The sequence below is a fragment of the Rhinichthys klamathensis genome, unplaced genomic scaffold (genome assembly GCF_029890125.1).
Source record: "Rhinichthys klamathensis goyatoka isolate OS25496 unplaced genomic scaffold, OSU_Roscu_1.1 h1tg000201l_1, whole genome shotgun sequence".
Classification (NCBI taxonomy): Eukaryota; Metazoa; Chordata; class Actinopteri; order Cypriniformes; family Leuciscidae; genus Rhinichthys; species Rhinichthys klamathensis.
Genome location: NW_026606727.1, coordinates 627,610 through 641,519, shown reverse-complemented (window position 1 = coordinate 641,519; position 13,910 = coordinate 627,610). Strand labels below are relative to the sequence as shown.

The 13,910-nt window shown below is 35.8% G+C and overlaps 1 protein-coding gene across 1 annotated transcript in view; it reads right to left on the bottom strand.

Annotated features, from left to right (window-relative positions):
• The window catches only part of clasp1a (cytoplasmic linker associated protein 1a), an 81,235-nt gene that overhangs the window by 11,999 nt on the left and 55,326 nt on the right, over nucleotides 1-13,910 (bottom strand). Inside the window, exons 18-28 of the mRNA XM_056263186.1 lie at nucleotides 12,625-12,671; nucleotides 12,354-12,524; nucleotides 11,450-11,473; nucleotides 10,130-10,237; nucleotides 7,725-7,880; nucleotides 6,114-6,221; nucleotides 5,406-5,468; nucleotides 4,218-4,321; nucleotides 3,495-3,518; nucleotides 772-1,001; nucleotides 470-533 (exon numbers count right to left, since the gene is read on the bottom strand). Coding sequence (XP_056119161.1) covers nucleotides 470-533; nucleotides 772-1,001; nucleotides 3,495-3,518; nucleotides 4,218-4,321; nucleotides 5,406-5,468; nucleotides 6,114-6,221; nucleotides 7,725-7,880; nucleotides 10,130-10,237; nucleotides 11,450-11,473; nucleotides 12,354-12,524; nucleotides 12,625-12,671 — 1,099 coding nt within the window. The remainder of the gene's footprint in view (nucleotides 1-469; nucleotides 534-771; nucleotides 1,002-3,494; nucleotides 3,519-4,217; nucleotides 4,322-5,405; nucleotides 5,469-6,113; nucleotides 6,222-7,724; nucleotides 7,881-10,129; nucleotides 10,238-11,449; nucleotides 11,474-12,353; nucleotides 12,525-12,624; nucleotides 12,672-13,910) is intronic.

Here is a 13,910-nt window from a genome sequence, read left to right as displayed (position 1 = left end):
TAACATAAAATAATAGTACAACAGGCAGGATGATTTGACGTATCATTCATGATGGTGTGACATAAGAATACAACATAATAAATCTACTTATATAAAAGATTGTTCAGGTATTTGTAAGATCCACTTACTCTCTATTGTTAAAATCCACACCAAGGCAGACCATGCAAACAACAGGAAAAAACACATTCTATTAGTGCAATCTCATTCCATTTTTTTAAGTTCTACACAAACACACTGTTTGCCAGACAAAGTTGTTAATTTTACAGAATCCATAGGGATTAAAGCCTCTTATTTAGTCTATTATAACGATTCATTTAAAATAATTTCACAACGCAACAATTTCACATGATGCACGTAATCCTTCATAAAATCCTTTATGTGGACTGCTACCATTAATCCAGCCATTGGTAAGTAGATTAAGTCTGATCAAAGCAGCCATGTGGAAAGTATGCATCATCACACAGGTTACCTTGCTGTGAGGATCTGCAAACATCCTGGTGAAGATCTCACACAGCCTCTTCAGCTCCACACGGCTGAAACACACACAAATATGATTAAAAGGCCTGTTCACTATAAGAATAAAACAGAAAAAGTATAAAAAGCCATTGCAAGCCAACTGGGATTTTGTACATGCATCATGCAGCCTATAAAAATACAAAAATGAGCAACAAAACAAAACTTGCTACGGACTGGTTATTTTCTACTTGTTGTCTTGGAGGAGAATGAAATGACACTAAAAAGAACCATTTGTGTCCCTCTGAAGGCCCCCACCTGAGAATGCGCTGACTCTTTAGCAAGTTCTGCAAACCCAGCAGGCCCTCCTTCCTCTCTGACCAGTTGGAACTGGCGCAGTGATTTAGCACCTCGGCGACATCCTCCGTCTGACGCAGATAGTGAGGAATGCCTCCATTACGAGAGCTATAGGAACGCTCTGAGCAGGCACTGGATGCGTCACTGTTGGCATCGTCATCAGACTCGTACCTCCTTCTCACTGGCTTGCGCTGAGGAGAGGATGGAGCAGGTTAGTAGATTCAACAGGACAAAAGACCAACACAGAGAGTCCATTCAACAATTTACTGCGGTTAACTCAACTTAAACATAGTAAGTATGCTGTTGATATGAGAAAGCCATGCAGCATTAAAAAAGAATAACAACAAGAGTTTAGGTTCTTTTATAACTGACCTTGGGAACTTGGTCGTGTAAACATGTCAAAGTTTTAGGAGTGACGACCACATTTAAATGTGGGACTGAATAATTTAAAATATCGCTGTGTGCATACAGAAAAATACATAAGTCACTCCTGAATTTGTGGTTCATAGTGATTTTCACAACGGTTTTGGTGTACTGAAGCAACAAGAAACATGGATGCCAATAGTTTAATGTGATTGCTAACCATTACTAGTCTGACTACGTCAGACTTCGTACTTCCGCTCAATTTCAGTTCGCTTCTGTACTCAGTCTGAGATAGCGACCTATCTCTCAGTTTTCCTCCAGCCTGAAAACAGCCGGCCAATCAACGAACAGAGGGCGGGCTGAGAGCCGTGACGTAGACGCTAAGCGCCGAGTATGATTGTATGTTAGGTTAGGGAAATCGAAAAGGACCGCGGATATGGAGATACGGGATGCAATTCGCTCTGTTGTGGAGAATATTCCCGGCATTTGCAAACTGAACCCCGAACAAGAAGAGTGTTTGTTAAACATTTTGAATGGAGGTGATGTTTAAGTTGGAGAGAGAGGTGATTGCGTTATGTGATTGGCTTACGGGTAACCAATGATTTTATACTTCAGACAAGCCTGTTTGTTCTTTTTAACTTTATATTCAAAGAATCCTGAAAAAAACCCATCATGGTTTCCACAAAAACATTAAATATTAACTGTTTTCAACTGTGATAATAATAAAAAATGTTTCTTGAGCACCAAATCATCATCTTAGAATGATTTCTGAAGGATCATGTGACACTAAAGACTGTAGTAATGATGCTGAAAATTCAGCTTTGCCATCACAGGAATAAATCTCATTTTAAAACATTAAAATATTTATATTTTTCACAATATTACTGTTTTACTGTATTTATGATCAAATAAATTCAGCCTCAAATTGGTGAGCATAAGAAACTTCTTTCAAAAAAAAAAAAAAAAAGTACGGTCGATATTTTGAACGATAGTGTATATTCGATAAAGTAAATTAGCCATCAGAGACGCATTAAATGAATGAATGAATGAATGAGGCATTTATATAGCGTCTTTCATATGTACTACTGTACACCCAAAGTGCTTTATAATCATGTCAGGGGATCTCTCCTCAATCCACCACCAGTGTGCAGCATCCACTTGGATGATGCGACGGCCGCCACAGAACAACGGTGCCAGTGCGCTCACCACACACCAGCTATAGGTGGAGAGGAGAGAGTGATTAAAGCACAATCATTTTTAGTAAAATACTGTTGACTGGTGGAAAGAGATATAAGAGTCAAAATCTGTGTGTCAAGACAACTAGTGGTTCATTTAGATGTTGTACACACTTCAATGACTTTTTCTTCTGCTAAACACAAAGGAAGATATTTTGAAGAATGTCAGAAACCAGACAGTTGATGTTCCCCATTGACTTCCATAGTAGGAAAAAAATACTATGGTAGTCAATGGGGTACATCAACTGTTTGGTTACCGACATTCTTCAAAATATCTTCTTTTGTGTTTAGCAGAAGAAAGAAATTCATACAGGTTTAATGACAGAATTTCATTTTTAAGTGAACTATTCCTTTAATGAAAATTTGGTTGCACTTTCTGGATTCTTCAGTTGTTAGTTGTAGTAATATAGTTAATTTAGTTGCACATTTTGGTTGTTATTTCCATAAATAACTGAACTCTTTGAATGAATTTAAGAATTAAGAAAGGAGTGACAACTTTAGCTCCCATGTGTACATGGCCTTTGAGGTGTTTCTCCAGTCTCAGCACCGGATTGTGAAGGAACAATTCAGCAGGTCATGAATAATTCAAACAGACAATTTTCAGCAGTTGGCAATGCATTAACAAACATTAAAATCCTTGTCATTAGTACAGTGTGCGCAGGTGACATAAGTGAAGAGCGCGTCACACTGGGTAATTACATCTACTTATGTAGCAAAAGGGATGTGTCACGCTGATGGATAACATCTGCCATGTTTACAACTTAATCCTGCGGTGTTGTCACATGTGAATTAATGATGATATACATTTTCCAAGTCAATAACACTGGGTGACTTATACAGATAATAAATTGAAGAGATTAATACCAAATTGATAGCAAAATAAATGAAATGAATCTTATGGTGGTTGTGCAGGAAATGATGAGATGTGCAGATGAAATGGTCATTGACCAAATTAATGAAAGACATGCAAATGTTTGTGGTGCACAAAATGCTCTTGATATTTGCCTGACAGACCACGATGGTATAAGTCATTCTGATTAGTGAATAAAAATGGAAGCACAAGCAGTAAATAAACTGAAGAACTACCTTATTCCTGGAGTCCCCTAACAGCTGAAGACAACCAAGAAAGGAAGAGCAAAGAGACGCAGACATTTCAAAGGGAGCAAATTTGTAGCAGAAAAGACACAATATGAAATATAGCTGGATAGCTGGACACATAAGCACATAAAAATTAAAATGTACTTTACCTTACTATACTATTTACCTTACTATTTTTTCACTGAATAAACACAAGGAAGAATTATATTTAAAGAGGTCATATTATGCCCTTTTACAAAGTCTTGATTTGTTTTTGCTTTTTCAACTAGAATATGGTTTCAATCTTGAATGTTCAAAAAAAATATATATATTCATGCATGTTGTTCACATATTTAACATTGTTGCAACACCTCTTTCGTCTGTCAGTAACGATCTGTTTAGGTCCTGTCTCTATGAAGCTCAATATTTGAATACATATATTTTATATTTAATTTAAAATATATATTTTTTAATATTGTTTAGAATATACATTTTAATATTAATTCTAGCTTAATATTTTAATATGAATTAAAACCCAGAATACCCCAAAGAACACTACTCATTTTAAAGCTCTTCCTAATATTCCATATTTTTCTGTGGGTGTTTTTAGGGACACATATAACAAATAGTTTGAGTCATACAGAAGCATTACTCCTGTTATCCTAGATGAGATAATGACACATATTTCAGGTAATCATAATCATGTCTTTGAGTGAGGACCATGATTCTTACCAAAGCATCAGCTACGGCAGCCTCCACTTCCGTGCCAGTGTTCAGGACCCTCATAGCATTGACAGATGCAGAAATACGAGCCTGATGGATCAGGCCAAAGCGATCTGTGGGGTTTGAACACAGAATTATATAGTGAGGATGGGCAATGGCGGGTAAGCAAATTCTTACCTTCTTCTACGACATCATCTTAAAGTCAGGTCATTAACATATTGTTCAACCAAGTAGACTAATATCTCATAAACAAAACTTTAGGATGACATGTAGAGTTGTTGAGAGAATTTTGAGAAAATAAAGACAGTCTGATACAACCCAACACATAATATGACACAAGCCCAGAAAGGACAGAAAAAGTATTACGGTTGCTTAAAAACTTAAAAAGTTAAAGGTGAAGTGTGTAATTTCAGAATTTACAACACTCCCCACATACACCATTAGTTTGCCAATCAGAAAATCCCATCCCAAACTGATGTTATCATGTTTGCCCAAGTTGGGTCGCTCAAACAAACAGACTGAAATTCTTTTTAGTGGCACCAGTGGCCTAGAAATGACACATTTCACCTGTAAAGCTACAATGATCAAAAGTAAGATTATGCGCACAAAACCCTCCCCCCCAAAAACCACACACTGATTTGACTGATAATAAAGCAGCTTCTTAAAAAAAGGAAATGCCAATGTGTGTGAATTTTTGGTCCGGCAAAACAATGATTGAATTCAAACAATCTAAAAAATACACTGAACCTCTATGATGCTCAGAGCACAAAATGCCAAGCAAAATACCCATTTTAAATTTAATACCAGCAATAACACCAATGCAAAAGTGTAAAAAAAAAAAATATATATAAAAAATAAATAATTGCAAATGGGAAGTACACAAAACCTAATATACGAAGCAGAGAACTAAAGTGGATTTTGGCAAACACACGTCCACTAACCGAATGGAAACGCAAATAAAATAACCTCAGCTAGGATGGATGCTGAAGTTTATGGTGAGAAAAACATAACACGTCACTTAAGACAAAGACACTGGAAATATAATTTCACAAATGAACAGATAATTCACATCTAAATCTATCAGTGACGTGAAGTGGTTCCCAGTTGCCAGTATTACTTTCAAAAAAGTAAAGTATTAAGGCATGCTGGTGATTGGCCCTGTCTGGGGCCAGGGGAGTGAGGGTTCATGCAGGTCACCTGACTGGCCCACGGGTTCAGCCGTGGACAACGCGCTGGTTGAGCGAGAGTGACGTCGGGAGGCTGCAAGGGGACAGGAAGAAGGGTAACACCCCAGGAACGGTTAGTGCTACACTGAAACACTGAGCACCATCTGTGGCATTGACACCAAATATCCAAAATGCCACAGTTTACATGTTGACTATATATATACTGTATATATATATATATATATATATATAGTGTGAAACAGACCATAGACTTATCAGTCTCCATGTGGATAAGCAATGAATAAACAATGCAATATGCTATGCATTACATTCAGTTTAGCATAATTTGCATTTATAAATATTTGAAGTCGCTTTTATTTTTATATTTTCAGTTTTCATTTTAGTTGTAGAAATCCTCCCTGAAAATTATTTTAAAGATCAGACCAGTTGTTTTCATCCACAATGCCACATAAATCGATTTTTTTTTAAGGACAAACCAACAAAACATCCACTGGATGTATTTACAAATCAAAGAAAAAGCAGCACATATTATTACAGCACTTTGAGAACATATTAGTGCATGCATTGAGGCAAGCAAAGCAAACAATTTCATATCCCACATATTAGGAATACCATCTTTAAATTAGGCCAAATAAAATTCAAGGGAAAAGTTTTGTAATAACGCAATGGGTTGCTGTTGTCGTTTGGGCTCCATCAGCCACTTAAGCGCTCTACTCACCAATAGGAGTGAAGCCCCGAGCGGGGCTGGTGTCGCGGCTGCTCTCGCGACTAGTGTCACGGCTGCACCCCTGACTCATGCTGGGGCGGGGGATGCGACTGCTCCGGGCTAGCGTGCGATAGGGAGAAGTGGCAGGAAGAAGAGCTTTACCACACAGCCTGGCTGTTAGAACACAGGTTAGGGCATTAGTGAGGCCGTGGAGTCAGAGAAAGGAAGGGTTGGGTTGGCCACTCCTAGGGTCCTTCTGCTTTAGAAAGGTTAAACGTTTAAAGTACAAGGCTTAAGCTGAACATTTTGAATTCGATTCAGACAACATTTAGGGAGTTTCTGAACATACAGCTTTAAAGGTGCACCAAGTAATTTTGCGTATGGAGAGTTTTTTTTTTTTTTTTACAGATTATAGGACAATAAATCACTTCTCTTGCTTCTATAAATTTTACATTTGGAGTTTGTATATAAAATTTAGCAATGTTTAATGCATGAATCAAGCTCTCATGAATCAACACTGACAATTTCTGACACTGGATTCCATGCATCACTTTTGAAAAATTATATCTCTGCATGTACTGTATAATATATGTATCCCTCTTACATTCACTCGGCTACAGTTTCTGACAGGTGATGAGTGTGCTGCAATGTCTTAATTCTGATTGGTAGTTGCTGTATCGCATCACTGTTCTTTTGCATAAAGTTAAACTTTTGTCAACTTTCATGTGTGTTGTCATGTGACTAAATATATTGATAATGGTCACCTCAACTCATTATGTCTAACTGAAATCAAATTAATTTTGTTCACTTTGTCACTGCTAATCGTTGTCACACTTCAAGAAGCTTTTTTACACCACGGATATGACTTGAATATTCATCTCAACATATATAAATAAAGTACTATTAAATTTTAGGTGTAATTGCTTGGTGCACCTTTATATAAAACATACACACAAAAAGACTGCATTTAGCTTAAAAGCATTCTTATAAACTTTTGAGGCATTAAAAAAAAAATATATATATATATATATACTAAGTTTTGTATATACAAATGGACTTTTTTTCTTGTTTTATAGAAAAATCACTTACTGTTAAATTTAATGAGCTTAAATAATTGGCTGGACATTTTTGGTCAGATCTTTAAAAAGGCAGGACTCACACAAACATTTCTCAGAAAAAAAAGTGACAAACACAATGACCTCAAAACACAGCCAGAAAAGCTATGAGGAATGGAAGCCGTTAGTCAGCCCTGTCATCATTTAACAACAGGTAAATGAATAACATGCAAAAAACAGCAATGATTAGCCACTGAGTCAGTTTTGGCATAAACACTTGCATCAGCCAATTAAATGAATGCTGAGCTTCATTCACACACCAAACTAGTGCACTAGTCAAATCAAATGGGATTTGCAGTGAACAATGATTCAGGAAATTAAAGTTGAAAAATCCTACCATCTATAATTACCACAAGGTCCTTTTCCAAAAAATCTCCATGTTGTAATGCATACTCTAAAGGGATTTCTCAAGGAACCAATTTAGGTCCACTTGAGTTCCAGAATCAAGTTGTTTTATATATGCCGATGACGTGATGTGATTTGCTGATGACGAATATGTTGTCCCTACCTAGGCCCAGTCTGTTGGGGCTGGTTTCACGGCTGCACCCTTGGCTTCGTGGGACCCTAGAGTACTTTTCTGAGGGTGTTGTTGGGGCAGTGGCTCTAGGAATTCTGCCATATGCGTGTCCCAAGAGCTTCCCTGGAGAGCTGGATCGGCTGCCGGCTGCAAAGGGAAGTGAGACCAGGGCTGTTGTAAGTAACATGGTGAATGGTTAGCTACCAAATGCCAGTGGTTCCCCTCATAATTAAAAAGGTAAAATGAAATAAGGCACCTTTTTTTGATAAGACACTGAATCATCTCTTTAATATACAAAGTGAGCTTCACTAAACTGTGGAAATGTGTATGTGCTGTTTATAATGTTGTTTTCCATTATATAAGGAATTAATGTTACTATGATTGCAAGAAAAGTTTGGGGTATATATATATATATATATATATTAAAGAAACTTATTTAGCAAGGAAGGACTACATTTATCAAGTGACAGTAAAGGCTTTTATAATGCTACAAAAGATTTCTATTTCAAATAAATGCTGTTTGAACTTTTAATTCATCAAAGAATCCTGCAAAAAATATTTTCAAAGAATCACTGAGGGATCATTTGACATTGAAGAGTGGAGTAATGGCTTCTGAATATTCAGCTTTGTCATCACAGAAATAAGTTACATTTTAAAATATATTCAAATAGAAAACAGTTTTAAATTGTAATAATATTTAATAATACATAGTTATAACTATATATTTGATCAAATAAATGCAGACTTGGTACAAATAAACAAATTCTGTAAAAAACATTTAAAAATCTTAGGGTTAGAGTCCAAAATTTTGAATGGCAGTATACATTAAAATGTTTTAGTATTTTTTTAAATCCACCTGTTTTTTCCATTCCATTTAGTGTTTAAATTCACCCCTCAATGTTCTGTTGATTTTGATAATCAAAATTCAAGGCATTCATGATCAGATTAATTCTTCCAAAACTTGTAAACTAAAGAAATAATATAAAATAGCACAAAACAAAAATCTACTTTATAGAAAAATAGTATTTGCCAAACAATGGTGTGAAAAGTAAACTAAAGGAAAGCTTATAGTCATCATTGAAAAAAATTTTCACTCACATGGCCCGTTTTACAAGCAAAAGCTTAAGTTTAGGTGAACAAAATCATCTCAAAGAAAAATTAAATATGTGTATGCAAATATATGAAGAAGAGAGCTCTACTCTGATACAGACAAACACAAAGACGGACAAACAGGGTGAGCTTGGATCCAAGGTCTATTCGAGCTGCAGGGAAAACAATCTCCACAGGCATGGTAACGTGACATACTATGAGCAGCAGACACCTTGCAAACATTTACAGACAGACATCAAAGCAAGAACAAATACCCAACTATCATATCATGTCTGATCTCTATTTGAACAGAAAGAAAAGTAAGATTACACTAGAGAAGAACATGCAACATGATGGTATACGTGTGACTCATGCAGGGTTCATGTTGAGGGTATTAAAGCAGCTTTATTCTGAGGAGGGGGGGCTTACCACTAGTGGGGTTAGCTGATCTGGATCCTTGTGTATGGAGCCGAGGCAACGGACAGGTGAAAATTAGCCAGTTACAATAGACGCTTGATGTGACGCATGGTTACCCAGCATGCATCAGGCAAGATGGCGTTTATTCGTGCTCTAGCAAATTAAATCTACACATTTAATGCCAAAGAGTGGCTTCAACTATAATTGTGGAATAAACTCCATGTTCAGCAGGATGCCAAACTGGGATGTGAAAACATTAAAAACAAAGTCAAAAAGGAAGATGATAGTGGTGGCAGACCAATGGTTAAGTATCAAAGCTGCTCAAACTCTAGTGACCCTAGGCAGGTAAAACATGTCCAGGTATCATTTCACCACGAAAAAATAAATAAAATGACAGCCTGTTTTTAGGAGCATTATGATTACATTTTTTTTTTTTTTTTTTCATGAACCTTAAGCACATTTTCCCATTCAATTATCATGTGTTCCACATTAACATGTGACGATGTTCTCAATGATGATTGATTGTCATATATAAAATTATTTAAAGAATATGTTTAATGTATGTTTAATATGTTTATTATCATTATTATAATGCCATATTTGTATTGAAAATGTTATTATGTGAAAAGAAAGACGCTGTGAAGTGATATGGGAAACATGGAACTAGCATAGTTGAATTTAGCAAATTGGTTGTCTGGGTTGTCAAATACAGTTTAGCGGTAAAATTTCATTAACAAACATTAATATTGCAACATATATGCACAATATTACAGTAAAGGTTTTCATAAAACAAAGCAAAACCCTGGTAGTTTATAAATCATACCATGCTTAAATATTTTGTTGGGTGTAACAAGTGAAGGATGGGATCAAGGCCCTACAGAGACACTTACGCTGGGACTGAGACACCACTTTAGCTCTGCTTCGACCTCGGCTGTCTGTCACCGTGCTATTGGTGTTGACTGCACTCCCTGAGCTCTGCCTTCTCGTCCGCACTCGACCTGGAGGTTTAAAAAAAAAACAGCGTGAGATGAAGCGATACAAAATGCATGAGAGGAAGGGTGAGATTTAGAGTGAGTGACACAAAGTGAGGTTTAACGACAACAATAAAAGGACAGGGATACTAAAGACAAACAAAGAGGTTTCCCTGATGATAATATACTGACTGAAAGGAATTACATGACATGCTGTACTGAGATGACTGATGTTCAAATATATGCAACAGATAACATTATTGGGTTTTGAGCAGACGGATCTAATCAAAGCATACACTATCGTTTAAAAGTTTGAGGTCTATATATATTTTAATTAACCAGACAAATCACTTAAGAACAAGTTCTTATTTTCAACAACAGCCTGGGAAACATGTTTATATATATATATATACACTTTTGTTCGACAATAAAGACATTTATAATATTGCAATTATGTTAATTATGTATTATGTTGAACTTTCCCTTCATCAAAGAATCCTGATTTTTTTAATAATGGTTTACAAAAAATACTAAGCAGCACAACTGTTTTCAACATTGCTAATAATAAAAAATGTTTCTTCAGCACCAAATCAGCATATTAGAATGATTTCTGGAGAACTCTGCTTAGCAAATCACAAGAATAAATCCCATTTTAAAATATATTCAAATAGAAAACAGTTTCTATAAATTATTTCAACTATTTCAACCATTTTTTCTTCTTCAACCAAATAAATGCAGCCTTGGTGAGCATGAGACCTCTTTTAAAAACTTTTTTTTCTCTAAATCTTATGAGCCCCAAATTTTGAACAGTAGTGTACTTAAGGTCAATTAAATCAAATAAAAAATTGGTTTGATCTTGTTTTGACACAAAGTTCCAGTATGAAGCTGTGCAAAGCGGCTATTTTGTATCCTGTTTCTATAACCATAAACTAGACCAATACCACCATCTGTATACATGGTTCCTAGACTTTTAGCACTTTTTTTTCTCCAAGGTACAAATGACACATTACAGATCATATCAAGTACAAATGACCATTTTCATTTCACTGAACTACTGTTATTTACTGTGAATAGGAGAGGAGGGGATATATCATGCAAACGGGTCATGCAGACCACTAGAATAGTCAGATTGGCAGATGTACAGTTGTTAATCATCAAAAGAACACTGCTCGAATCCCTCGGACAGCACAAAGGGTAGACATTCACACGCACACACACACATATACATATACAGCTTACCATCTATTTTACCAGGTGCACCGTCTTTGGGGCAAAAACACAAAAACAAAAGCAGGGGAGTGCAGGGTGGAGGAGAGGAGAGGCATAAGAGGCAGAGATTAGAGTCAGTTAAGCCCATGGAAGCGTGGAAGACAGGGATCTGCTCAGAAACGGGCCTTGCATGGAAGCACACGGGAGCTACTGAGTGTGACTGTGGGTAAGGAAATAAAATCTCTTTGATCATTTATGAGGAATCATGGGATTAGAAAACAGTACAGAAAGAAGATTATACAGACAAAAGTAACAGACAAGTTAGTGGTCAAAAGTTAGGTGGATGCGTTAAAGCTCCAACATTCTCTTCTGTCTTCTGCTGAAAAACTAACACTGAGAAAACCAAAATACAACTTAAGCAACATAAGACTTTTGACAGTGATTTTACACTACAGTTTAAAATGTGCGACTTATTGCTTTTAGAAAATGGAACACTATGATTCCAAAATATTTATTACAATAAATGAAAAAAAGGATTTATAAACACGTTGTATAAATAATACATTTTATTATTAATAATAATACTGTTATTCCAGCAAGTAAGTAGTTTCAAACACATTGTCTTTGAAAGTAGCTTAACCGATCAGAATTTAGAGCCAGAACGATGCATTTTCTAAAATTATTTTATTCTCCCTCCTAAAAAAAACTACACTAAACTTTCTAAAAAAAAAAAAACTTAAAGGATAATAAATGGTAGAATATCCGTCGTTTGTTCCTCATCACAGAGCAGCTTAATAGCATCTATGGTGCCCATCAGTTTTATTAATGGGCCGCTGCAGCCATAAAAGCCACTGATTTTTATGGCTATTTTATTAAAATTCCTAATTAAGGATGAAAGAGGAGAAAAGATGGATAGAGTGTGATGAGGTCTTACCCAGGGAGGCGTAGGAGCCTGGAGGCAAGGCTGCAGCAGAGCTGAAGGGAGATGGGGAGGTTGCGGTGGACATGCGGGATTTGGCACTGGAGGCTGCGTTCACGTCTACGTCGCTGCGGGAACGCTGGAGGGCACCAGGGGTTGAGGACACCCTAGAGCTGATCACTTTACCTGAGGAAACATTACACAGACAAGAGTTACAGACATGGCAAAATGGCATGTTTGTAAATGTGCTAAGTACCAGTAAAAAATAAAGTGTTGCTTTACTTACTTCTTGTAACGGGGCCTCCAATAACACTCTTCACTGACATCGGTCGACTGCAGGAAAGTAGATAGAAAGATTTTTAGCAACAGCAGAACACTGAAAAATATGTATTTAAAATTACTGATAAATATTTTGTTCACTATTTTCTAAGTCTACTGACAATTTTTATATATTTCTCAATATTTTTGCCAAGGAGATTTCCAAATACAACACAGTAAAAAAAAAAAGTGTGGAAAACCAATTTTTTTTTTACTAGATTTTTACAGAGGAAGAATAATTTTCATTTCATGAGTAATATTATTTACATAATCATATTTTCAAAAACATTTTACAAAATTTGGACAGTTTGAACCGACTCAACTCTGCTACAACACTGTAAAAATGTATTTTTCAAAGTAAATAAAACAGTATTGTTTTATTGAGATTGTATTGTTTATAAGAAAATATTATTTCAGTCTTACTACTTCAGAATTTCATGTTTAATTCAATGTGTTACTTGCTGTTTCATTGTAATTATTTGTGAAATTTACAAGCAATTTATGAGTGAATAGTGTTTTTAAAGTAAATCCTTCACCAATTAAAAAGAGCCTTAAATCTACAATCAGAATATGTAAACTTCATTTTATATTGTCAGCGAGTGTGAATTTAGTGTAAATATTCAATTTATCTAGTAACCCTATCTGTAAATAAATATATACCATCTGCAAATAATAAATCACATTGAAATGACAATGTTAATTTGCTTGTAACACCTTTTTTTTAACAATTTTTGTTACCAGTACACAGCAGTGTTTCTGCTTTTGTGTACAAAAGCCGATAGCAGATTGAGACTATTAGAGCTGTCACTCATCACACTGGTGCTAATTCAAGATGATCTCACTGCCTCTGCTCAACAGGGAGAAAATGTAACAGATGCTGCAGTCTAATATTGAAGATGAGATCACTGCTTCATATTAAGAAAAGACTCAACATGCTAGGAAACACAATCATCAATCTGGGCACATGGTCCATCAGCCAGCTGGCAAATATTTCACCAACTTCAACAGGGACAGCCATAACTCACAGTTTTTGATAGCATGAGCTGGCAAATATCACAGAGACAATGTTATCGTCTACAATCACGGAACTGTATGGTTATTCACCACCGTTCGAAAGACTAGGGTCGGTAAAATTTGCTAAATGTTTTTGATAGAAGTCTCTTAGGCTCGCTGCATTTATTTAATCAAATATACAACAAAAAAACAGCAAAAATGTAAAAAGATTGTAAAATATTATTAATAAAAAAACTACTG